Below are 27,127 nucleotides of genomic sequence, written 5' to 3' on the forward strand. Positions count from 1 at the left end.
CTTGAAGGAGCCCTGATGGTCAGCCTGAGGCCTGAGATAAAGTAAACAACATCCTTAAGAGGAACTGCCTGCCTGCTCTCGCCCGGCCTGACTCTGCCACATCTCTCTGGCATATTCAAAGCGCCTGAGAACGTCCAGGTGCAGTTAGGGTAGCCGAAGTGCACCTTCGTCTGACTTACTGTACAAACACTTGCTACTGATGGCATCGCAGCTGTGCCTTTCTAAAGCCCCCCAACTAAATTCGAAATAGGATTTTTTTTTTTTTTAAATGAATGCTGCCTCCAATAAAAGGCTTAGGAACAGTGACATGAGAGTAGCAATCTACACACTTAGCACCTAGATCTTGGTTTCCAAATACAATTGTACACCAAAAGGAAATGAAGTTCTTCGACAAACAGTTGATCCTAGCACTGAGGCAGGAAAAACAGGCGAGAAGGTGAGCCTGGGATACTTTGTTGTACTAGAAAGCATAGAGTTGATAGATTCATGAGGGGTGTCAGCTTGAGATAATTTGAGCATAAAAAAAAAAAGTTGTGACTGTGCTTGATTTGTGAAACTTTGGGGAAAATCCATGGGGCTGGCATTGTGGCACAATGCCGACTTCCCATATGAGTGTGAGTTGCAGTCCCGGCTGCTCCACTTCTGCCCCAGCTCCCTGCTAATGCACCTGAGAAGGCAGCAGAAGATGGTCCATGTGCTTGGGCCCCTGCACCCACAAGGGAGACCCGGAAGACGCTCCTGGTGCCTCACTCCAGCCTGGCCTAGCCCCAGCCATTGTGGTCATTTGGGAAGTAAAACAGTGCATGGAAGATCTCTCTCTCTCTCTCTCTGTGTAACTCTTTCAAGTATAATTTTTCTTTTTTAAAAAAAATTAAAAATTAAGAGTTCATAGGAACACTCAGAGGAAAAGAGAAAATAGCAGTCTTCTTTAGGAAAGAGTACCAGCTATTAACAGAAGGAGGACAACAGAAGTAAAAAATTCTTTTTCAGAAAAGGCAGCCCCAGGCTGGGCGGAGTGGGATCTGGGCTCTCCAGCGCCACTGTCCCCGAGACTCGTGGTGCAGCCATGGCAAAACTGCAACCTGGGGTTGGCGGCCTCTGTTCTGTTACTGCTCAGATGTGGATACCAGCACCAAGGATTGTCTGTCTATTACAACAGACCAGCCACAAATTAAGGATCTTCATAAGTCACTGGATGGGGCTGGCACTGTGGCAAAGCAGGTAAAGCCGACACCAGCAGTGCTGGCATCCTATATGGGTGCTGGTTCAAGTCCAACTGCTCCATTTCCAATCCAACTCCCTGTTAATGGCCTGGGAAAGCAGCAGAGGTCAGCCAAGGTCCTTGGGCCCCTGAACCCATGTGGTAGCCTCAAAGCAGCAGCTCGTGGTTCCTGGCTTTGGATCGGCCCAGCTCTGGCCATTGCAGCCATTTGGTGAGTGAACCAGTGGATGGAAGATCTCACTCTAACTCTGCCCTTCAAATAGTTGAAAAAAAAAAAAAAGTCATCAGATTTCTAGACTAGAATTATTGGAATGATGCTAATCCAAAAATCAGATTTTCCTATGAAATTTTCACTGTTTCCTGGCCCCTGAGGATAGAAATGCCATCCCCAAAGATAAAAAAAGGAAAGAATAGCATGGGCATTTTCCTGAGCAGTTAGCCTTGGGCTGACACACAATTGGGGCACTGAAGATGATAAAAGCCACCTTCCCACAGTGGCAACTCAGACTCTGGGGGATTCAGCCACGGTGGAGTCGCTGTTCCCGATGTGCACAGTGCTTGTGAAAGATGGGAATAACTGGCAGGGAAATTTGTGAAGAAGCCTGCTGATGGTAAAATGAAAAGTCTGGCACTTATTCCAGATCCTGATGGCTACTGGATTGAAATTTTGAATCTTAACCAAGTGGCAGCTATCATTTAATTCTGCAGGAATGGTCCTTTGAGAAGTCAGAGATAAGAAAGGAAACGTGATTCTAGATACTCAGATTTCAGGAGCCGTTGGGGATGATGCATCATTGTCTCCATCTGAATTATTTGTAATTTCATGCTTTTAGTTATAGTCCCATGACTTTAGGGAACAGAACAATCCCCTTCAGAGCCTGCATTTGCCTTCTTGTTTCCTAAATATTGCTTCTCCTCAAGTCTCCTCTTGAATCGTTTATATACTAAAACACATTTACCATGTTTTTGTTGTAGTTGTCTTCTTGGGCTGCAGTTCCTCTGAAATAACTTTTCATGATGGAAAGTAAAGAACACTGAACAAAAACATAACTTCAAAGAAACTTAGCACTTTAAATCCCCACTTCAGTAAGAAGTGACCAATGGGTTCGAATAATGAAGTACAATGCTGAGGACAGGACATTTGCATAGTGTCAAAGTACACCTCCCACAGATCACTTATCCCGAAAGTGGAAAACATATCTTTAGGGTGGAAGTATCCAGCAGTCACTACCTCAACCAACTAATCAAACAGCATCACAAAGACTGGGACAATCTGACATAATTTGCCTCCTGATGGGACACAATATCATCTATGTTAAATATCACTTAAGTTAAATGCTAATGAAACACAAATACAGAATGCGGGACAGTCTCTACACAGCAGTGTCTTCGACTCTTATGTCAATGTCATAAAGAACAAGGGAAAGGGGGCAGTTAAAAGACTAAATAGAAATAAAGACAGCCAGGGGGTTTGGCCTGGTGATGAAGACCCTTGTGTCCCATATCGGAATGTCTGGGTTTGATACCCAGCTCCAGGTCCTGACTCCATCTTCCTGCTAACAACATAGACCTTGGGAGGCAGCAGTGACAGCTCAACTAGCTAGCTAGCTAGGTAACCTGCCATCCACACGGGAGGCCTGGATGGAGTTCCTGCTGTGGCCTTTGAGGAATGAACAAACCAGTGGATAGGAGTGCACTTTGTCTCTCAAATAAATACTGCATAACTTTTTTTCAAAAGTGTTTATTACTCATTTTTATTTACTTGAAAGGTAGAGTGGCAGAAAGGAGAGCCCAGAACTCCATCTGTGTGTGGCAGGAAGCTGGTTTGGAAGCAGAGGTGGAGCTGGGAGCCTAACCTACTGCACCACAAGACCTGCCCCCATCATCTTGATTGGGTTTTGGATCTAAAAACATTTTTTGGAGACAACTGAAGTAATTTTAATTTGAATTGGATATTAAATTACATTGGAATTATTCTTAGATATGTAATGGCATTTTTTAGAATCTGAATTCTTACTAAATATATGCTGAATATTTAGGGGATCAACCATCATGAAACTTGCAATTGACTTTTAAATGGTTCATTGATAATAGTAAAAATAAAAATGTTATCTGTCTGCAGAATGTCAAAGAGAAAGCAAACGTGAAAGAAATCAGAGACAAATGGTTTATAAAGTTCTGAAATGGAAAATCTGCAATATTAGAGGGCAGGCTAAAGGCCACCTCTGGGGAGGCTGGAGGGTGCAGCCACAGGACAAGGGCAGGGGAGTGGCACCGGGGCACTAGTAATATTATTTCTTTACCAGGCTGGAGATAGCATGGAGTTAGGCTTTGCAATAACTCATCAAGCTGCACTCATAATTTTTTGCCCTTTATGTATACTTCAACACAAAGTTCACGTGTGTTAAGAGAAAAAACTTAAAAATATATTCTTTTCCGGTTGCCCCTCTTCCAGGGCAGCTCTCTGCTGTGGCCAGGGAGTGCAGTGGAGGATGGCCCAAGTGTTTGGGCCCTGCACCCCATGGGAGACCAGGAGAAGCACCTGGCTCCTGCCATCGGAACAGCGCGGTGCGCCGGCCGCAGCGCACTACCGCGGCGGCCATTGGAGGGTGAACCAACGGCAAAAAAGGAAGACCTTTCTCTCTGTCTCTCTCTCACTGTCCACTCTGTCAAAAAAAATATATATATATATTCTTTTGTCATAATTAATGTGAATAATTGAAGAACTGAATTGGGAGGGGAGTAAAAAGGTGACAAAACCAACAAATGGTGGGGGGAGCCAGGTGGAGGTGGAATCAAGCACAAAAGGCAAGTTTCAGATATGAGCATCTCACAACCTTTCAGGGGTAAGTAGCAGATGAGCCACTGTTCACCCACAGCTCTTCGTGAAACTATCAGAAGGCTGAACTTTGGAGGGGCAGATGGAGACAATTTTACAAAGGAATTCTAATTCATGGACTATGAACCTCATCTGATTTCAAATGACTTATGATGGGCTAACCTGCAGATTGATCAGTATTTTAAGAGAGAAAGTGACAGTGGTTACCCTGGATAGGAGGCTGGGGAAATGGGGAGATGCAGGTCAAAGGATACAAAGTAGCCGATATGTAGGATGAATAAATTCAGAGACCTAATGTACAACACGAGGCTAAAGCTAAACAAATTGTTACTAGGGATTTATGTTAAATAAGTCGATTTTAGCTGCTATTCTCTGAGATGACAGATGTTAATCTATTTCACTATTCATTTTACTATCTACATGTATCCCACAACATCATGTTGTAAACCTCAAACATACATAATAAAAACATTTAAAAAGCTATAGACTTGGTATACAGCAACTGTAACTTATCTTTGATTCTTTGTATTTGTTTTACTGAAAATTTTGATGCCCCCCCCCAAATATTTTCAGTACTTTAACCTGGAACACCTTGCTGATAATAGATCATAGATTGGGGTACTGATTTCCATTAAACTTCTTCCCTATTATTACATTCTTCCCTACCTGCAGTCATCTCAAAAGTTGTACCCGATGAGTAAACTGCATACATTTAACAACACTGAAATCACCTGTGTCAAGTTTTCTAGTCTAGTTTCACTCTGCCAAATGTTTAACCCTACTACAAAGTAGGGCACTAAAGTTCATGCTTAAGTATGATGAACTAAAAAAGCCTACAAAATCAATGGATTCACTCTCTCCTCTTCAACAGATGTTGAATCTAGGCATTTCTGGAAAGTGGGTATGATTCCAAGTATTATGTTAACCTTATCTGAATTTAATAAAGCCATCACACAAACGGTTATAATTTAAGTACATTAAGATAGTCCTATGTTCTATGTCTTCTGAGAGCTAAAAAATACAAATTATAAAAGATGTTAAGCTGATGAAAATAGTTCTAGGATTTGCTTATCTAAGTCTGCTTCACAGCAAAGTTGACAGATTTGATTTCTATTTCTTAATCTCTACTCTTTCAAAGACTAAGCTCTCCAACAAGCATTAGTCTTGACATATAATCCAAATATGGATTATACTAAATTTCTCTTAAATATCTGATAACTTATATTAATCCTGACAATAAACTACCTTAATAAGACCATAGAAAATAAGATACTGTGTCAGTAAAATAAATCAGAACATGCTATGAAACATTTAGGGGGCTAGGGCTTGTGGCACAGTGGGTAAAGCCGCTGCCTGAAGTGCTGGCATCCCATATAGATGCCAGTTCAAACCCCAGCTGCTCCACTTCTGATCCCGCTCTCTGCTTGACCTGGAAAAGCAGTCGAAGATGGTCTAAGTTCTTGGACTCCTGAACCAGTGTGGGAGACCCAGGAAACTCCTGGCTCCTGGTTTTAGATTGGACCACTGCTGGTTGTTGCAGCCATTTGGGAAGTGAACCAGTGGGTGGAAAATTGATCGCACTCTGCCTCTGCCTTTCTCTCTTTCAAATAAATAAATAAATCTTAAAAAAAAAAAAATTAATGGTTAAACATCCTAAGCAGCACTTAGATAAACGCATACTTGCTCCATAACTAAAACAGATTTGGAATTACTTCCTTCTGAAATTATAAGATGATTGCTGCTAGTCAACATTCAATATTTTATCAAATTAACTAACTGAATAAAACAACTCTATGAAACAGCACTTGATTAATGCTATCACTAGAGCTTCTCACCAGGTAGGATTGATTATAAATTCTCTTTAGTCATATATGTAAACAGCATATCTATGCTTCTTCTTTAGTAACATCCCCTGTAAAATTCATAGAAAGAACCATATGATGAAATGAGAGTATGTGCCAAATGCTTCAGAAAACTGAGAGATAAATGTAAGGTATACTAACAAAACGTGCTTTTTTACTAGTGTTAGGGAATTTGCAGACCCCCACCCCATCATGATATTGCAAGCAGGAAAGCATGAGATTTCAAACTTGCCTAACATTAAAAAATAAGTCTCTTAATTTATTTGCATTCTAAAATAGAGCCCTTCATTCTGAATTCCCTTTTCCATATAAAATGCTACTAAGAAATATATAAGATTTGCCAAGCCCATAACATTCCTTTTAAAATCTTAAGTTCAATCACTGTTTGCTTTCTACTATTATACTACATTTTGGCAGCAATTGTTTATTGGTTTGTCATTGCAGTAATTGCAACTTAACAATAAACCAGTCTGACATTTTAGGTCTTGAAGATACATACCATATATATTTCTTTAAAAATAATCATACTTTTGTAGGCAATACTTTACAGTAGACACCTCAAAAATCTACCATAGATGTGAAACTTAAAACGAGAAAAATTTAAGTTCTAAATCTTTATACATATATATCCAGATTTCTATATATATTATATATACATACATAAGTATATATAAAATATATATAATCAGATTTGAAAAATGAACAAAAACTGGGCACTGTACATAAAGTCTTTTTAAAACTCAAACAATAGAAAACTCTTTAAACATTAAACAATTTTAATAAAAGTTTCTGTACAATGCTAAGCAGTTTTATTTACACATAGAAAATGTAATAGGAGTAGTGTTTGAAATTACAGAACTCCTTAAAATTTCAATGGCAGGTAAATCTGGAAAAAATAACAGCATTCCATTCACAAATATTTTCAAGCAATAAATATGTATTTATAAATAGTGTAAATTTACATCAAGATTAGAAACAAAAATCACAAATCTGAAGTTTTTATTCCTTAGTCTATGTGCAATCCGTTATCTTTGTGACTTGGCTGTTAATTTTTTTAAATGTTTTATTTAGGAACCAAAAGTGTAACCAACATGGTTTCAAAACAAGACAGAAAAAACATAAAAGTAGTAAAAAAGTTTCTTACCTAACTTTTCACATTAAAAAAAAGTTGACCAAAGAAAGACTTAAAATTGCTAACTACCTTACAAAGAAATGACCAGCTAGGCTAGTATTTTTTTCCAAGGAAAATTCTGAAAGGGGAAAAGATAGATGAAAACAAATTCTTCAGCCCAGAAATAGAGAAATATAAAAGAGGTTGTCTTCAAGTCAGTAGTCTGTATGATGTTGCCAGTTTTGTCAGATATATACAAAACATGGAAATTATTATTTTTTTCTGAAGTTCAGCTGATCAGCTTTGTGAGAGTCCTGGAGTAGGAGTAGTACTCTCCTCCATCCAGTTGGTTGACACTCCGCACTTGGAAGGTTGCATAGACACAGTTTTCAGCCAGCAGCCTTACGAGATAGCTACAAAAACCAGTGGTGCAGAACTGGGATACTTCCTGAATAGCAGAAAAGGTCTCATTTAATGTCAATGGAGTAATATCAAGATGAGGCGGATGGTAACGGAGGAGCCTGAAAATAAAAGCAAGTTAGGTTATTTTGGTATACAAATCATTAACTGTATTCTCTAGTTCATGGCTACAAACATACAGTCTACTTATTTTTATTTTGAAAAGATTTATTTATTGGAAAGTCAGAGTTACACAGAGAGAGAAGGAGAAGCAGAGAGACAGAGACAGAGAGAGAGAAGTCTTCCATTCTCTGGTTCACTCCCGAATTGGTCACAACGGCTGGAGCTGCGCTGATCCGAAGCCAGGAGCCAGGAGCTTCTTCTGGGTCTCCCATGTGGGTGGGTGCAGGGGCCCAAGGACTTGGGCCATTTTCACTGCTTTCCCAGGCCATAGCAGAGAGCTGGATCGGAAGTGGAACAGCCAGGACTTGAACCAGCATCCATATGGGATGCTGGCACTACAGGTGGTAACTTTACCAGCTATGCCACGTGCCAGTCCCACAGTCTACTTACTAAGTTAAGAAAAATAATTCTCAAGAAAATTCATTAGCCAGCTATACAATATAAAAGTACAACTTCTGTTACTGTCTCCCACCTGGCCAATTCTCCTGTAAGTCTGAGACCATTACCCTAATTACTGTGCTTGTAATTTTCTGTATGTCCCCGCCAATTAGTCAAAACTCTTGGAATGGGGCCGGTGTTATGGCATAGCAGGTAAAGCTGCTGCCTGCAGTGCTGGCATCCCATAAGGGCACCAGTTTGAGTCCCAGCTGCTCCACTTCTAATCCATCTCCTGTTATGGCCTGAGAAAGCAGTGGAAGATGGCACAAGTCCTTGGGGATCCAAGCTCCTGGCTTCTGATCTGCCCAGCTCTGGCTGTTGTGGCCATTTGGGGAGTGAACCAGTGGATGGAAGACATCTCTCTGTCTCTCTGCCTTTCAAATAAATAAATAATTCTTTAAAAAAAAAAAAAAACACTCTTGGAACATTATTAAATTTAATGTTTCTTTAGATTGCTTTTTAAAAAACCCTTTTAGAAAAATAATTTATCAGTTACACTTTCACTAGTGAATGCTTTTAGATACCATCTTGGATAATATATTTTGTTCAACATTTCCAGGTATTTTTCTTCTTTGAGCAATCTTGAGGATTGTTCAAGTGAAAATACCAGTTTCAAAAAGTCAGTTTTCTCATCTCAAATGTGTGAGAGAAAAGTATTGGAGGAAATCAACAACTCATAATTGTGTCTGTGTTTCTATTCACAAAGCTATTGATCTGCTAGAGTGAAATGATATACCTGAATTTCATTAGGTCACACAACATACCAGGAAGCTAAGTTCCATCAAATATTTCCATGAGGTTAACACTTCTGACAAAAACAGAATTTTACATAAATATAATTAGCTTTAAAAGAAGTGCATTTAAAAAGTTACTGATTAGTGTGGGCACTAATAATCTACGTATACAAACATCAACTGAGATCAAGCGACATAAAGGATATGATAGCGTTCTAAAGCACAGAAAGATTTTCAAATGCAATTTCTGTAACATAAGTTAAGCTGGTCTCACACAGGAAGAAAACAAAAAACGATATTGCCACTTTCACAGAAATAAATGCTTGCAAGTAGAGGAGTGGGTAAAGATATGAATACTCCCTCAGGCAGTACCTAAGCCAAAGGAAAATTTAAATCTTTCATTACATCCTACTCATCAGGTGGCAGAGCAAACACTACTGCTTCACAACCCAGCTAACTATGTACGCACATGGTGATTTTACTTACCAATGTAAATTGGTCATAGACTTGCATTAGGTCCTCCATTTTGTACTGTTCTAGCACCACAAAATTTTCCAGGTTTCCACTTGTTTTTCGTGCACAATCTTGGCAATGTACTATGTAGGTCTTTCGAGAATTACTCTCATTAGTGACAAAAAGCAGATCAAAAACCTCCACCTGTTTTATACAAGAGAAAACTGCATTCAACAGATAGTGGTATTCCTTGTACTGCTTTAGTATAATCATGGAATTCTACATCAATGGATATGTGGACAGTATCCTCTGATAAAGAATAGGTACTAAGAAAACATGACTATGTCCAAGAACTTTTAATAGACCAGGTTTATTTTGCACCAAAACCCATACATGGGTGGTAATATATATTTAGAGGAGTGACCTACAGGAATGCCATCCATACTCATGACAACTACTGGCAAAGTCTAGTTCAAAAGTTTGATGAAGATTAACTTATTTATTCTTGTTTTAAATCCAAAACATACAATCAGATGCCAGTGATTATTATTTTCCTTTTACTTCTCCAGAACAGTGCTCACCACTGGGTACTGCATACAAATGCATATCTTCCCCACAGACTGAGCTCCTTGAGAATGAAGACCATGTGTTATGCATCTGTACATTGCCAGTGCCTAGTGCTTTGGCAAACCTCAAAAAGATACTTGTTGATTAAAATCTGATTACTTCACAAATGAGGAAATAGTGACAATGGGTAGGTGTTCAGTTATAAGCTTCATGTTAAGGAGTTTGAGTACAAATAAAATGTATATTCTTGAACATAGTGTCATTTCAGAAATAATACCTCTACCTTATACAGGAAGATGAGTGAGTTGCTAGGGCTCAAGCAGGATAAGAAACAACATGGTGGGACAGAGATCATTCTCAAATACTAGAAAGCTTATACATCTGTTTTTATGAGATATAACACACATAACTGGAATCTAGCTGATCTCCTAATGACTTACTTTGGCCAGGTTTTACAACATTAAAAAGACTTAATGGATCCAATCATTGCAAATAAAGGTCATTGCCAAAACTAGAGAATTTTTAAGGTTTGAAACATATCTTCAATGTGTATCGTTGAGTTTTCTTCAATATCAGAAAATTCTCATGATCTTATGGTCTCTTTGAACAGTTATATTAATTAAATCCCAGAGTTCACCATATTTTCCATTACTCTCAACAGGCAGCAACTTGCACCTATTCAACTGAACTAAAAAATGTGAACATTCAACTTATCCCTGTTTTTGCCATGCAATTATCTTGATTTTACCTTTAAAATTCATTTTGAATTCTCCCACAAGGTTAGTTATGGTAAAACATATGAAAGTATACATAAATAACTAAAGAGACACTCAAAGTGAAGGAGTAAGGGGCTTTAATAACTAAAGAGACACTCAAAGTGAAGGAGTAAGGGGCTTTACAAAACAACTGGGGGTAAGAATAATTACTTACTTCACAAATGCTGCAGTAATGCGCTGGTTCTTCTTTTGTCCGTCCATGCCATATAATCTCTTTTCCTGCAGCAATGAGAGCTTCCCTCAACATCTGGCACTGTTTCAGAGTTCTCAGAAGACAATACCTATTGTGGAGGAAAAATTATTTGTGACCAGCAACTGAATATTGATTATTTGCAGTATAAAAGATATACCAATTAGAAATAATGCCAAGAGACTTGTTTCTAATGTCTATGACTTCATAATTGTTCTTTTATCAATTTCTAAGATTAAAAAAGGCAATGTTCAACAGATCTGATGAAATAATAGTAAATCAAATCATTTAAAGTTGAGAATAAGTGGTATCTGAATATCAAAATATAATGATCCTATAATAAAAAATGTTCCTGCTTTATGAGTTACTAATTTTGGCTCTTACTTGGGCAAGTCAGTTAACCTCTCTTTGAGAGTCAATTCCTTTGAAATTAGGGGTCTGAATTCCAGATGTGAACTGCTATGATTCTAGTAGGGCAGGAAGACACATTATTTCTAATACTACCTAGACACTCATTAACAGCCATCATCCATATAGTTTCTTTTCAAACTCTTGAGTCAGTAGGTAGAAAACCATTTACACAACACTGCAGAATACAAAACTGGTTTAATTACAGGGCTAAAGAAAAAACCCGCTTGTTTCTTTATTTTTCACTTGAAGATAATATAGAACACATTTTTATGAACACAACTGGAGTTTTTTATAATTTATACCCTTTCTAAACTCATACTTATGATGCTAACAACAAAAATTCACATAATTTCTGCTGATTTTCCTATAGTTTGTTGTCATTATTTGGAATTGTCTGCTAAATGTTTCTATTCTCCTGGGAATCTTAGTGGTTCAGGCTCTTAATTTGAATAGAGAAGTTGGACTAGATGATCTCTCTAAGATACTTTTCAGCTCTAAAATCTGGAGACAACAAAAATACCCTAAAGACAATTAAATGGGCTTAGCAATTGAGTGCTGTCTTGAAAGCAAAGGTTTTGTCTATTTTATTCATACCATCTACTCACTGCCTAAGACAGTGCCCAGCGTAAAGTGATCAATAAGTCAACATTTGTCTACTAAACAACTAAAATTCTAAGTAATAGAATAATTATATTAATTTAAATTTCTTTGTCATTGTAAATTGCTAGGTCAAAGTACCGTTACTTATCAAAATCCATGTATAGGTTACAATCTGCTAACTCAAATAAAATACTAACTTTGTAGTTGCAAGACAATTCCTTAAGTATCATATTCAAAGGATTTCACTCTCAGTTTGGCTTTAGTAGTTCTTGCATGTTTAATTTATTTATAAACAGCATGTTTAACTTATTTAGAAACAAAAATAATGCTTCAGACTGGGACTACCTGTCAAACTAGGATAGATACCTGTGTGTTTGCATGTGTACAGGGTGCTGGGAAAGTAGCAAGTAAAAATTCAGATCATGGCAAGAAGACAATAGACAAAATTCAGACTATGCCTCCAGCTCTTTAACAGCACCTGCTTTTTTTCCCCTCTCCATGTCCCATACAATAAATCTCTGAAGGCACAGAACTTACTGAACAAACTCTCCAAGTAGGGCTTCAAAATAAGGTCTCTTTAACCAGGAAATAATGCCCCAAACTCTGCAGATACCTTTGGAAGATTTGCAAACTCAACTGTGCTCCCACATGGACAAAAAAAATAATAATAATAAAATATAAACAATACATAATAAGAACCAGACTGAAGTGATTTGGTATTTCACATACATAACAATTCTGTGTAGTGAGGTTATCTCTACTTTACAAATTGGGAAACAGGGGCTCAACAAGCTAAATTTGTATGTCGTAGAGTATGTAAGTGATTGAGCTAGGGGTTTTAAAAAGCAGAAAATCTTTCCTCAGACTAAACTTTTTTTTTTTTTTAAATCTCTTCTTAGATCTTATTCTTATCCATTCCTTTTCTTCTCTTGTGAACATTAGATTCCTAGCTTTACTCAACAGTTTTTTTTTTTTTTTTTAAGCAGAACATTAGATGTGTGGGGTATTATTCCACACTTTACTAAGTAAATGAATTTTTATCTCCAATACTACTGACTACTTTGACAGACCATAGTTTCTAACTTACGGTTAGTCTGATAATTTCATCTAGCAAAAGGCAGTAAGTATACTATTTCCCTGCAAATAACATAGGGTCGGAACTAAGGTTATTAAGAGTAAACGGTAGCCTATGAGTAGTATGTTTCTAGAATCACAGCTCCAGAATTTTTATTTTCTGTGGCACTGAAATCTTACAAAAGTAACAGCTCTACTAATCATATCTGAAAATGACTTTCGAAGTGTGGTTTTTCCTTGTCATCCTATTTTTCTTTAACACTGAAAGTTTCTGTTCTTTCCCATGTTCACGAAGTAGAAGTCAGAACAAAAAGGGAATTTAGAGAGATAGAGGTTCTTATGAAGTCTACAACAATGAGTAGGTCTTAAAGAAAGGATATGAATCAATCAAAGGATAGGAAAAATAAATAAAAGAGATTTTGGCCAAGGATGCTAGAGGAGATAAAGATATAATATACAAGATTTGATTTAGTAACCTGTTCTGCTTTGATTAACCCCAGAATTTGATTTTATATTGATAATGCTTGAGTGTATTAAAAAGCTAAAAATGTCAAATAAAAGCAGGGTTCTCATTTGCTCTTTTTCTGAATTTAAACAACTTATAGCAATTTAAAACAAATTTGCTCAGAAGAAATTATTCACAAAACGTCTAGCAGACGATGGAAAATGCTATCTTGCACACACACCTTTTAAGAACAAAATGATTTCTACAATTATAACAGCAGAGAATTCCTTAGCTTTTAAGGATCAATATGGTTTCAGCACCCAAATTCTATTTTTAGTTGTTGGATGAAAGACTACCACAAAAGGGCAAGGGATTAAAGACAGCTCTAACTTGGAGGAAAAAACCATGAGGAAGAAGCCGACTGAAGACTGTATTGTATATAGGACATTATACAATACAATCTAAGCCAACCAAAACTGATGAGCAAAGATAAAGCCTAAAGACAGAGCGAATTTAGAGAATGACTTCACACAGAGTTTAGAATGAAAATGTACAGTATAGTCAGAAATTAATAATTTGACAAAAGATAAATAGACATATTATGTTATGGATACCAAAACTTAGAGAGATCATGTTCAGGTGAGAGAAGGTGGAAGTCACAGAAGTTTTTACACAAAATATGAAGTTTCTGAATTTGAATACATTAATTTAGATATGAGCAGGAAGGCAAGGTGTGTGTGTGTGGGTGGGGGGTAGAGAAGGTACCTTCTATGCACAAAGAATGCCATGAGGTGGCAGTATGCGGGTTACTTAGGAAACAAACAATTGTTGGAACAAGATTTAATCTGGTGATAAAGTTTCTGGGCAGAATAAGATCAAGGCTATAATGATACTACATCAAAATTAAGATACTGTTTTGACACTCTAGGGGCAGCTTGACTAAGTTTCCAAATATCAGTGTGGACACAAATGAAACATGGGTTAATATGACACCTTAACAACCATAGTCACTAAGAAATTGATGACAAACTAAAGAATACCAAGGGGCCGGTGCTGTGTTGCAGTGAGTTAAGTCCTGCTCTGACAGCAGCATTCATACTGGAGCACTGGACTGAGTCCCAGTTACTCCACTTCTGGTCCAGCTTCCTGTTAATATGCATGGAAAAGCAGCAAGTGGCCCAATTACTTGGGCCCTTGCCATCCACGTGAGAGATCCTGATGGAATTCCTGCTTCTTGGCTTTGGCCTGGTCTAGCACTGGCTTTTGCAGCCATTTGGGGGAGTGCATCAGTAGACAGAAGCTCTGCTAGGTTGACAGTCACTCTCCCTCACTCTTGCTCTGCCTTTCAAATAAATAAACCAAAGGAAGAGCAGATCAGACCAGACCAGACCACACCAAGAAGTGCCTTGCCGACTCAGCCTCATCTTACTCAAGAACTATGCAGGTAGAGGGAGTCAACCTATGAGCCCTCAAAACACTCTCTTGTTCCCTGTCACTCCAAGGTCACATTCTTCCAGGAAAGCAGGGAGTATCTGCATGTCAATAAGCACCTAATAATTTCATTTAAACCAACCACATGGCTGAAAATCAAGGTCTCAGTCAATGATAAAATGAGTATCTTAAAAACTTTAGATTCCTGGATAGAAAAAAAAAGAAGTATGAAAGCAAATATGTATTAACCATGAGAATGCAGAGTTTTAGAATCTTTAGATTTTATTTAGTTAATGTCCAAAAAAAGCATCCTAGATGAAATCCTACAGTATTAGGATCTATGTATGCTATTATGGATTGGTCTTTGCGGCAATGCCATTAACTACTCATAGTTTGGAAGAAATTCTGTTCTATCATGAGGACAGATGGCTGTGACCAAAGAGTTGTAGAATATCTCATTTAGCCATTTAAAACTGGTAATCAAAGGGAAAAAGGACTTAATGCCTAACAGTTTGCTTTAATTTACATTTAAAAATTCTGCACTTGTGATATAGTGTGTATGATATAGATAAGGTAATAATCTATAATATATGTAAAAGAAAAGGGGAAACCCAAAAATTCTTATTTCTCAAAGAGATCTATTCTTGTCCCTAACTTGCCTAATCATAAAATTTTAACAGGTTACTGTGAAAGAGATTCCAAAGTTCTTCCCATAGAACTGTGATTTTACTTGGCAGGAACAAAGCCTGAAATCTACTTAATAAGAGTTCCAAGTGATTTCTGTGATTAGGCAGATAAGAACTAGTGCTAATCTCACTTAATAAGTGAAAAAATTAAAAGCAATGTCTAAGATTATAATAATACCAACTTCACAAACCCTTATGTTCCTATGATTAGAGCCTTAGGAGATCACAGTGAGATGGCTGTAGAGTGGGCAAGAGCAGATTCAACTTAAATTGCCTGGGTTCAAATCCCAACTCCACAACACACTTCTTATTCTCCATGCCTCAGTTACCTCAACTGTAAAAAGGGGATAACTTTGCTTATAGTGCGGTTATGAGAATTACAAGTTATACAAAATGCTTAGTAGTGCCTGGCAGTAAGTGCTCAATAAATGTTAACTTATTACTTGAACTTGACTATGTTAAAATAATTAATGCTCATAAAAGTTACATCAGAAAGATATAATTGGGGCCAGCGCTGTGGCATAGTGAGTAAAGCTGCCACCTGCAGTGCTGGCATCACATATGGGTGCCGGTTTGAGTCCTGGCTGCCCACTTTCGATCCAGCTGTCTGCTATGGCCTAGGAAAGCAGTGAAAGATTGCCCAAGTCCTTGGGCCCCTACACCCACGTGGGAGACACAGAAGAAGCTCCAGTCTCCTGACTTAGGATAGGCACAGCTCCGACAGTTGTGGCCATCTGGGGAGTGAACCAATGGATGGAAGATCTCTCTCTCTCTCACTCTGCCTCTCTGTAACTCTTTCAAGTAAATAAATAAATCTTAAAAAAAAAAAAAAGATACACATACATAAAAGAAAGTGAAAACAAATAATAGTATACTCATTAGACAGTACATTTAAAAATTGAAATAACAAAAGGATATGCCAAGAAATTAGGTTTGTCGGAAGTGGCTTTCATTGCACTTGGTATTGCTGAAATTTTAGAGAACTTACACTCAATTATTGGGTTATTTGTTATTAGTATTTTTAGAATATCTAAGTATCTGGCATAGCACAGGGAAGTAAATAAGATAATACATAGTCTGAAAACTAACTTTCTATTTCTCAACATACTACCTGATATGCATTCCTCCTAAATCTAAGCCTTGAAATGATACTGAACTTTTCAGAGAAAAATGCATTCCTTGGTATTCTGTTTTTGATATATTTTAAAATTTACTGGACTATTTATTATGGAGATTTAAGTGGAACTAACAAAGTTACTGGCAGAAAAAAGTTTCCAATGTGCCAGAAACATAATTTCATTCTATTAACTTGCTAAGAATGCAGCATGAGTCCAATAATTTATACCATCTTTGCTGGGGATAGTTTTAGCTACCACTAAAATTAACCTATTCGACTGTACCTAGAAGTCTTATTTATTCTGAAAGCCTGTTACCCACAAGGAAATTTCATCAGTACCAATAGTCTCGGGAGCTCATCTGCTGCACTATCATCTGCTTCTTTCCAAGGGAAATGTATTAGCAGTTAACAGGAATAGCTGAATGGTAAAACCAAAACAATGTGTGAGTCTTAAAGTGAAGCAAGGAGTCTTAGCATTTTACAGGAAGTAAATATAGGTCAAAGTAATGTTATCTCAAATATCTGAAAATGAGAATCATGAATTTGCAGAGTGAGAGTTTCCTTTAACTCCCAATCAACCAGTTTTTTTCAAATTAAAACCACAGGCTAAACACTGTAAATTTCAACCAAAATGGATTAAAAAGCAACAATTATTTTCCCCACCCTTAATTTTAAGACTTAAAGTACCTATTTTGTAAAACTTAATTCACTCAGGATCCACTCATGAAAATATCAATAAACAGTTTATACTGGAGTGGGGTAGGGACTTACCAAAAGTAAACATTAATAGTTGTTGTTTAAAAAAAATTTGTTCCAAATAAAAATATGAGAAAACAAATCCAAAATGTGGAACTCTACACAGCATAAAGGCCTGATGTCTTAAAAGAAAAAAAAAAGTAATGAAAAAATATTTTCATGGATTTAAGAGACTAAAGAAGATACAACAAAATGTACAGAATCCAGGACAAACCTTGATTCAACTTGGAATAGGACAGTAGGTTGAGGAGAGACAAGAGCTAAAAAAAAGACATTTATCAATAGTTGGGGACATCTAAATGTAGACTGTATGTTAGGTGACACCACTCAATTTCCTACATGTTAGATATGATAAGTGGCACTGTGGCTGTAAAGAGAAAATATCTTTATCCTTAAATGATGTAGGATGAAGTATCTGGAGTGACATTCCATAATGTCTGCAAACTACTTCTTACTATGACTCATCCAAAACAGTGCGTTTGACTATATGTGAATATACAGAGTGCTAAGGAAATGTGGCAAAAACTTAACTGATGAATACAGATGAAGTTTATACAAATATTCATTGTACTATTCTTTCAACTTTTTGTCAGATTTAAAAATTTTCAAAGTAAAAGTTGGGAGGAAAAAAGTAGAAACAAGTTGGGGTAGGGTGTAGCAGTGTTTCATATGTAAATTTCACATATTTTGAAGGAGACTAAGACATCTTAACGTGAAAAAATTTTCCTAGTTGGATGAATTAAAGGAAGTGATCAGTAGCTTAAACTTCCAAGTCTTCCTTAATAGATTTCTTTGTGTAGGCAATTCTCTACTTTAAAAATAGCAAACAGTTCTGAAAACTCAACAGCCAACACTTTAGCAGTGATTACCTATCAGTCAGCTGAGATTCCTTCTCTAGGCAACAGAACTATACACCATCTGGTTGCTTAATAGAAACTTTAACTTAAACCTCACAGGAAGAATTCACGTTCTCTATGTCTAAAGCCAGCCAAACTGGTAATTATCATTCCCTACACCTAACCCACTTCCTCTTCTTTCATTCTTAATTTCATCAAGAAACCCAAGTCACACCACAATGCTTAAGCCAAAGACTAAAGCAGTTTATTTTGCCCTCTAACCTTTGTCTCCTCTTACCCATAAAGCAATTACATTCTAATGTAGCTTCTAAATCTGTCTTACATTTAATGCTATTTCTGTGCTGCCAAACACACAAGTCTGATCACTGTTAAAAATATTAAAAATTGTAAAGTCTTCTCAGTAGCAGTTATTGCCAAAATGAAGTTTAACTGAAATTTTTAGCAACCAAAGTTTTAATGTATACTTTTCAGTTAACATGCAAGAACAAAAAAGGCTTAAATTTGAAAGAGACACTTAAGAATTTAGTCTAAAGAGGGAGAAACTACGTTCATTGCAATATCTTTATGTTCTTTTAAGCAGTTAAATGAAATCCAAACAAGGTTATGCAGTAAGCTCCCACTAAAATTTTCCTAAGGAGTCAGGCTGTGAACTTTTAAAGTCAAGTTCACTGTATTATGAAAGAAATGATCAAGATAATGGATGTTCTTTTGACTCATGCCAGTGTAGGAGGTATTTGGAAAAACGTGAAGTACAATATGAAGGTTAACGTATTTTTGTAAAATGCCTTGGTTGTAAAAATTGGCAGAGATTTACTACGTGACTTCAGAAAAAGGACTTTATGGAATTGCAGGGCACTTAGAGAACCAACTTGAAATTCAAAGTGCAAAAACAAACAAACAAAAAAAACCCTTATAACTTGTCACTTAACTATGAAAACCTAAAAAAAAAAAAAAAATTAAATCCCATATACACTGTAGATTTCAGTGTTTAATTAAAAAAATTCAAAGACCAAGTTAAGGAAGATTGTATATTTTCTCCATTCTACTTGTTTAGCTGACATTTGTCTTTTAAAAATACTATTATTCTTATAATCAGTGTAAACAGAATTAATGCCGTATTAAAAGGTAATTCAGGGGACCAGTGCTGTGGTGTAGCAGGTAAAGGTGCCGCCTGCAGTGCCAGCATCCCATATAGGCGCTGATCCAGCTCTCTGCTGTGGCCTGGGAAAGCAGTAAAAGATGGCCCAAGTGCTTGGGCCCCTGCCCACGCTTGCGAGACTGGGAAGAAGCTCCTGGCTCCTGGCTTCGGGTTGGCGCAGCTCTGGCCGTTGCAGCCAATTAGGGAGTGAGCCAGCAGATAGACGACCTCTCTCTCTCTCTCTCTCTGCCTCTCCTAGTCTCTCTGTGTAACTCTTTCAAATAAATAAATCTTAAAAAAAAACAAAAAACAAACAAAAAAACAAATAATACATTCTCCAAGCTCTCCTGACCCTTTTCTTAAATATCTCCAAGTCTGTCCCTAATTTGCGTGTTCCTGTTCCACCCAAGGCAATCACAAACTACTTAGGTAGAAGACTCCCTCGCCAGTCAGCGTCTTCTAAAAAGCTCTATCCCACCATTTAACTGGCTCCTCAAAAATGAAGTCCTGTGTCACAGAGTCATCTAAGTGGTTTCAGAGAAGACATGGGTGTCAATCCTAGTTCTACCTCTAACTGGATGAAAGTGGGATGCTGGGAGGAGTAACTAAGATACAGTCTGAGAAGCTCTTTCCTCAGTACTTGAACTAGCATTATGCATAAAACCATCTAGAATTCAGACTTAAAAACTCAAAGGGTCCTTGATTCAGTCATTTTCTTCTCATCCACAAGTTTACTATATTTATTTAACAGCCAGAGAGATTCAGATGAAGCACCAACTAGATATTACATAACAACTCACCAAGAGTGCTCCAACAAAATAGTCTTAAGTTTGGTATGTAAGACAAGACTTGTCTCTAACCAACTTTTATAACTATCTATTCTACTATTCATTACACACACTGTCTCAAGCCAAAATGTAGCAACTGCTGTCAACACATACTCAGCAGAGTTGTGCCATATAAACATAAACAAACAGCTAACGAAAGAAGTAAAGAGGGGGACAAGCAGGGGTAGGTACTGGAAAGAGAATGAGTAAGAAGGGAAGATGAGCTGGAGTGAGTACGTATTTGCTATTCCTCTAGAGGGTCAGAAGTCCTTAGCCTCTCAGAATATAATATGCTGAATATGATTTTAGATTGAGTTTTTCATACAACATGACTTCCCTAAATAACTCAACAATCTTGCCTGGTGCAAGATTCACTGGAGGAGAATGGACTGTGTTGGGTTTAAGGAGACACAGAATGTATGTACATTATTATTTTATTGATGAACTGAGGAAGCTTTCCAATGGTGCCACAGTTTGTTCTTAAGCTGGCTTTAGCTGCTATTTCTTTCTCCTCTATCTCCACATACAATTCATTCCTCCTCAGAATGCACAGCTTAAAAAGACTTCTCTGACTGTGGGATGGAAATAATCCAGTAGATCTATCATTATTTCTTTCAATCTCTTTTTTTATATATACTAACTTCTACTTCAACACAGGACCTACACTCGATATTTATAAATCCTCAGGATCTAACCCAGAGCCTTGTATGCAGTTAGTAAATATTCATTACATGAAAGAAAAGGAACAGTATTAATTGGTGAAAAGTTCACTTTTAGTAAGGAAGCTTAGGGCCGGCGCCATGGCTCACTTAGCTAATCCTCTGTCTGTGGCACCGGAATTCCATATGGGCCCCGGGTTCTAGCCCCGGTTGCTCCTCTTCCAGTCCACCTCTTTACTGTGGCCCGGGAAGGCAGTGGAGGATGGCCCAAGTGCTTGGGTGCCTGCATCTGGGTGGGAGACCAGGAAGAAGCACCTGGCTCCTGGCTTCGGATCAGCGTAGCTCTGGCCATAGCGGCCATTTTGGGGGGTAAACCAACAGAAGGAAGACCTTTCTCTCTGTCTCTCCCTCTCACTGCCTGTAACTCTACCTGTCAAATAAATAAATAAATAAATCTTAAAAAAAAAAAAAAAGGAAGCTTATAAAGCAAGGCCTAGGGGCTTGAACTTGTGGTTAACATTTTTAATCGGTGTGATGACAAAAAGAGCCTTGCTGATCACATCTCATGACAACTTAAGCTCAGAGTAGAATTCTTATCACAATGAGGAATACAATCGAGATTCAAATGATTAGACTTCTGTAGTACAGGGCAAAATGGAGTACAAGTAAGTATGTAAAGACATATAAGTTAAAAAAGAGGAACATACAAAAAAAAAAAAAAACCCCACCAGTGATTATGTAAGTGGAAAAATGCCCACATTTCGTATGTCTAATTTCAATATGCCAACTTGATAATAAAGATGAATACAAGTATCAGTGTCCAGCATTTCAAACACTAAGAGGCACAATAATACCTGGAAGGAGTCTAGAAAGATGGCAAACATGACGGGGGCAGGGTAGGGAATGGGAAAGATGATAGAGGTGGACAATGTTTAAATTAACATAGGCCAGGTAAGAATGGCAGCATATGGCAACAATCTCTCCTTGGTTTCTTTTCCCCTCTTATCCACCACCCAACCTGTGAAGACATCCTGTGAACTTCAGCACCACAGTAGTCCCTAGTTTGATTCCTCTCCCTACCTCCACAGTTAAATCTGTCTTTAGGTTGGTCTGTACTATTGCAATTACCTCCAAAATGTTCTTCCTACTTTGAACCTTGCCCTTTGGAATTGTCCACAAAGCAACCAGATCCATTTTCTTAAATTTTAAATCAGAACCTATTTCTCTACTACTTAAAATCCTGTATTAGTGACTTATAATACTTAGAATTAATATATATGCTTTTTTTATGTCCTTAAGTTCATGTACAATCTTGTTCCTGATCACCTTGTTGAGCTTATCACTGTACTCTTCCTTTCTCTCATTCTGCTACAGTCACACTAGCCTTTTGTCCCATAAACATATCTAAGTTGCTCCCAATTCAGCCTTCACTTGCTCTCTGCATAGATGACTTCATCTCATTATTCAGGCCTAAGCACAAAATTCACCTTCTCAAATACCTACCCTGACCACTTTAGCAAAAGCAGTACTCTTCACCACTCCCTGCCCAAATATTATTCTACTTTATCTTATTCATGAAATAAATTATTTCTCAGTAATTTACCTGCTATTCCTATTTATCTGCTTGAGAGTCTCTGTCTTGCAACACTATAGTTTCCCTACAAGTTCCCTGAGGACAGAGATTTCTCTTATACACTTCTATGTCTATCATCTATACCTAGAATAGTATTTAGCATACAGTTAGCTCTCAAAAACATGGTGAGTGGGATTTATTTGTATCAATTTCAAATACATTTACCTTTCCAATTATAAATTCCTAATCTATCCAAAATGTAATGAGTCACTTTTAGTCTATACAGCTGTGAGATGAATGACTTTGACACTGCACCATTTCCTTACTCTCAGTTAATTTGAATTAACATCTAGTTGGTGCCTACCTCCAACTGACTAAACATCTTCAGTGACTTTAGGTCATTTTTTCCTCCAAAGTAACACTGAATTCGCTATTCAGACCAAAGTATCATTCTGAGTTATAACAAGATAAACAGACAATCCTTCACTCTACCATTGATACCTACAGAGAGAATATGGTGCCTAAATCCAGTGTTTTCAAGGATTTGAACATTACTTGGGATGATTTGTTTTTGTTCCTTTTTATTTCTCCCTATTCCTTTTGCCCAGGAACAGATAAGAGTGTGCAATTACTGAAGGGTCGTGTCGTAAGATAATTCACAGGCATGTTACCTTGGCCATACAACTGTCTGAATAAAATTTTGGATTTAGATTTGAAATCATCTTAATAAGCCAAGACTACTTTCAAAAGACAATATTTTGAAAACAACACAAGATGACCAAATTATTATACTGAGAGGAGAAATAATGTAAATACCATTTTAACAAAGATTAAGACAAACTAATTTCTTCACTAAGTATAAAGCAGTGTATTCCAAAATGAGTTTTTGAAGAGATCAATTCTTCAGAAGATACTGGTAAAAGAAGTTTTGGGAATGCTGTACATTATAACTCTTCACCCCCATTCAAAAAACACACCAACACATATAACATCAAAATCATTTTACAAAAAAATAAAAACTTCAGGAAAAATTATATTCATAAACAGAAGAAATAAATTTTAAAATAAAGGACTCATTGAACTTTGAGCAGAAGTCCCAATCATTTGTTGGTAGAGGAGGTAACAGAAAACACAATTTAGGAAAACACTGCTATATAGCACTGCTTGAAAATATTACCTATAAAATAGATTTGCAAAATGACTAGTACAGAAACTGTTGCAACAAATGAGTAGCTTATAAGTATATGTGTATTCAAGCTGAATCACTAGATACTTACGTAATGTGTATTAAAGTATTTAAAGTAGCTTAGACAAGGGGATAATTATAAAACATAATGAAAATAAAATTAACATTTTATTCAATTCCCTATATTAACTGCTAATTTCTTGGTAACAGTAATTGATCTATGATGCCACTCATCCCTCAGTTACTAAACACAGATATTTAACGTTAAAACTTAAGTTCTCCTTGCAACTCAGTTCATGGAGGGGTGGAGAATCACAGGTTTTGAATTCAGGTGACTCAGAGAGGGGTGGGGAAGCATTCAAGTTTGTGAATCTAATGGTTTAGAATAAGTTGTGCCTTTATTTCCACAGTGGGCTAACTGTGGAAGGAAAAAAATATTTTTAACAGGTGGATTTTTTTCATATTACATTTTGCTACACCTTCGGACCATTTTGTTTTGATGTCAACATAATTCTATGGGGAAAAATATGTAATAGTTAACACTCCCCAAAAAGAGAGGGACTACAGCAGTTTTAGAATTCACTTACTTAATCATTTCAAAAAGCTTTGGATCTGAGACCTTGATATTTCGTGCCATATTCCAGGAAAGATGAACCATGGGTACTATTGACTTCACACTTTGCAATTTGTTCCATTCGTACCGTTCCACTGCCAATTTATACTGGCAGGCTAGGAAAAAAAAAACAGTCATAAAGCAACTCAAAGTACCAAAAATATATGAAGATAACCATTAATCACCCTCTCAGGTGATATCGTCAACACCAATTCTGAAAACCTCAAAGCACCAAGAAAAAATTCTTATGTTTTATGAAAGAAGGTTTCCTATGAGTATGTGCCAGGCATTGTGGTATTTTTCTTTTATGTCATTTAATCTTTATCTTATTAATTTTATTATTTCTATTATACAAATGAAGAAATCAAGAAACAGAGAGGTTAAATAACTTGCCCAAAGTTGTAAGAACCAGGTCCTGGTCGGAATCCAGGTTTTTCTGGCTCCAAAGGCTATATTCTTAAGCTTAGGTGAATATTGCCTGATGGAAGGCATAATTCAGAGTTTGACATAACAGACCTAGCCACATAGCATACTAGATAAAAAGACAAATTTGAAAGAATTAATTTCTATTTCGCTGTCTCCCATATAGGAGTCTCCTTTACAAAATAAAAACTAAGCACTCTAAAAATCATTAAGAATATATCTTCATATGTGAAGACATAAATTTGCTATCTGCTGAGATCTACAGTCTGATTTCTATTTGTTAACTTGAATTTCTTATACTACAAATCAAAATTTTATGTGAGACATTCTTCTTCCAATTTTCAATGAGTTGTATTTCAAGAAAAAATAGACCTATCAGACAGTATCCTCTATAAACTTTTCAAAAACATTCTTAAAATACCTGTAAGTGGACCAACATTCCAAGCAATGTTGTTGCACCATCCAATAGCCTGAACCCAATGAACAGTGCCTGCATTTATCCAGACCAAATCTCCAGGTCGCTGAATAAACCTATAGACTGGAACATTTGCTTCATATAGATCTTCAAGGTTGGGCCACCAAGAGCCCATCAGGAAATTCAAATTATTTCTGAAATAAGAAAAAATAATGTAAATGAATCAAGTTTAAGTTTCTTAAAAAAAGTTTTTAAAAAACTGCTCACTAGATTGCACAATAAAAATTGCTCTATATAGATAAAGAATGTGAAATCAGTAACAGTTGAGTATTGAATGACTCATCTAAAGATTAGTATTACTATCTCAAATTGGTTTTTCAAAGTTCCAAATGAAAAACAAATACACTCTGAAGTAACACTAACATGTGACAGGGTCCCAACATGGGAAGCGGGATACACAGCAGACTCATAGAATGTCAAATGCCTTAAACAGCACTCTGGCATCAGAATCAACCCTTAAGGCATTCAGATCTGGCTAAAAAGCCCATGAGAGTTTCTCAGGCATGGAAAGCCAAGACACTGTGGCAAAAAATGACCTAAATGTAAGATCTCTGTGAGTAAGATCCCAGTGGAAAGAACGGGCCATCAAAGAAGAAGGTACCTCTATGAAGGGAGGAGAGAACTTCCACTTTGATTATGGCCTTGCCTAAATAAGGTCTGAGTTTGTGAACTCAAGAGGCTTCCATAGCCTTGGCAGCTCATGACAAGAGCCACGGGTGATTCCTGATGTCATAAATAAGAGTGTCAATTGTTAAATCAACAAAAGTCACTGCGCAATACTTCCCATGTAGGATCTCTGTCCTTAATGTGTCATACTATGAGAATTAAGGGTAAAAATAGTCTTCAAACAGTACTTTATACTTTGTGTGTCTGTGTGGGTGCAATCTGTTGAAATCTTTACTTAGTATATACTAAGTTGATCTTCTGTATATAAAGAAAATTAAAAATGAATCTTAGTGAAGAATGGGATGGGAGAGGGAGTAGGAGATGGGATGGTTTGCGGGTGGGAGGGTGGTTCTAGGAGGAAAAACTACTATAATCCAAAAGTTTTACTTTTGAAATTTATATTTATTAAATAAAAGTTTTCTTAAAAAATAAAATAAAAAATAAATAAAAGAGATTAGGTTATTTCATCAGTGTATCTGAAACTTTAAAATTTTATTCATCATTGGCTTTCCTACAATGAGGGAAAACCTAAGAAGGCACTTCAAAAAGTTCATGGGAAAACTGAATTAAAAGTTTATTTCAGTGCAAAAAATTTTGAAACTCATTCTTTTCCTAATATGCATTTTCCACGAACTTTTTGAAGTACACTTGTAGCTATTAAGTACTGAAGACAAAATAAGGTGATTATCTCTTTCTTATATATAAGGAAATTTTGGGTTGATATACTTTTTGGCTTTCAACTATCATGCACTTCTTACTAAATCCATGTATTTTCGGCCCTGATCATAAAGCCAAAGTAAGAAACAATAAATTAGGTTGCAGAATATGAATATAATTAGTTTTCAAAGTAATCTCATTTGTTAATATTTTTGGTAGATTTTTTTCCTTTATCTAATTGGGGTAGAGGCATAATACTGAATAGGGACATAATTTATGTTTGTAACATTTTTGTCCCTTAATAATCTTTCAATGTTATTACTAAATGAAAATTATCAGACTTACATAATACCTTTCAGAAAGAGAATAAGGCTTTATCTGGATAATAATTAAACGAATGGGAAAAAATTTCAAGATACTGTTCAACTTAAGACACAGAAATAAATGAAGGTTACCTTCACAATTTTAAGGAAAGGAGCACTTTCCACTATGCCAGTTCTTTCAATGATAGAAAACAAGAGCTGAATTAACTAAATTTTATAAAATTCCTTTATAGGAAAAGTTGTCAGTTCTAAAAATAGTCACGAATGCAAACATTTTGTTGAAGCCCGAGATACTCATAACCTGTAACATTGTTCAATTATAGAATACTTTCTACTTCCTAAAGTCATTTCCAATTCCTAGAATGCATATCTTTCAGAAGAAAGATTTACATAGCATCCCTTAAAACTGAACTAATAATAATTCAATCATTCTTAT

The 27,127-nt window shown here is 36.6% G+C and overlaps 1 protein-coding gene across 8 annotated transcripts in view; it reads right to left on the reverse strand.

Annotated features, from left to right (window-relative positions):
• Positions 1 to 6,638: 6,638 nt before the first annotated feature.
• The window catches only part of KDM6A (lysine demethylase 6A), a 185,749-nt gene continuing 165,260 nt past the window's right edge, over positions 6,639 to 27,127 (reverse strand). For 3 of the 8 annotated variants that reach the window (XM_062184060.1, XM_062184058.1, XM_062184056.1), the window contains 5 exons: positions 24,992 to 25,179; positions 24,122 to 24,263; positions 10,739 to 10,865; positions 9,275 to 9,445; positions 6,639 to 7,555 (listed from right to left, as the gene is read on the reverse strand). In XM_062184060.1, coding sequence (XP_062040044.1) covers positions 7,526 to 7,555; positions 9,275 to 9,445; positions 10,739 to 10,865; positions 24,122 to 24,263; positions 24,992 to 25,179 — 658 coding nt within the window. In that variant the 3' untranslated portion in view covers positions 6,639 to 7,525. The remainder of the gene's footprint in view (positions 7,556 to 9,274; positions 9,446 to 10,738; positions 10,866 to 24,121; positions 24,264 to 24,991; positions 25,180 to 27,127) is intronic. The other 5 variants (XM_062184062.1, XM_062184059.1, XM_062184061.1 and 2 more) reach the window with 2 other exon arrangements.

This window comes from Lepus europaeus, chromosome X (genome assembly GCF_033115175.1).
Source record: "Lepus europaeus isolate LE1 chromosome X, mLepTim1.pri, whole genome shotgun sequence".
In the NCBI taxonomy this organism is placed as follows: Eukaryota; Metazoa; Chordata; class Mammalia; order Lagomorpha; family Leporidae; genus Lepus; species Lepus europaeus.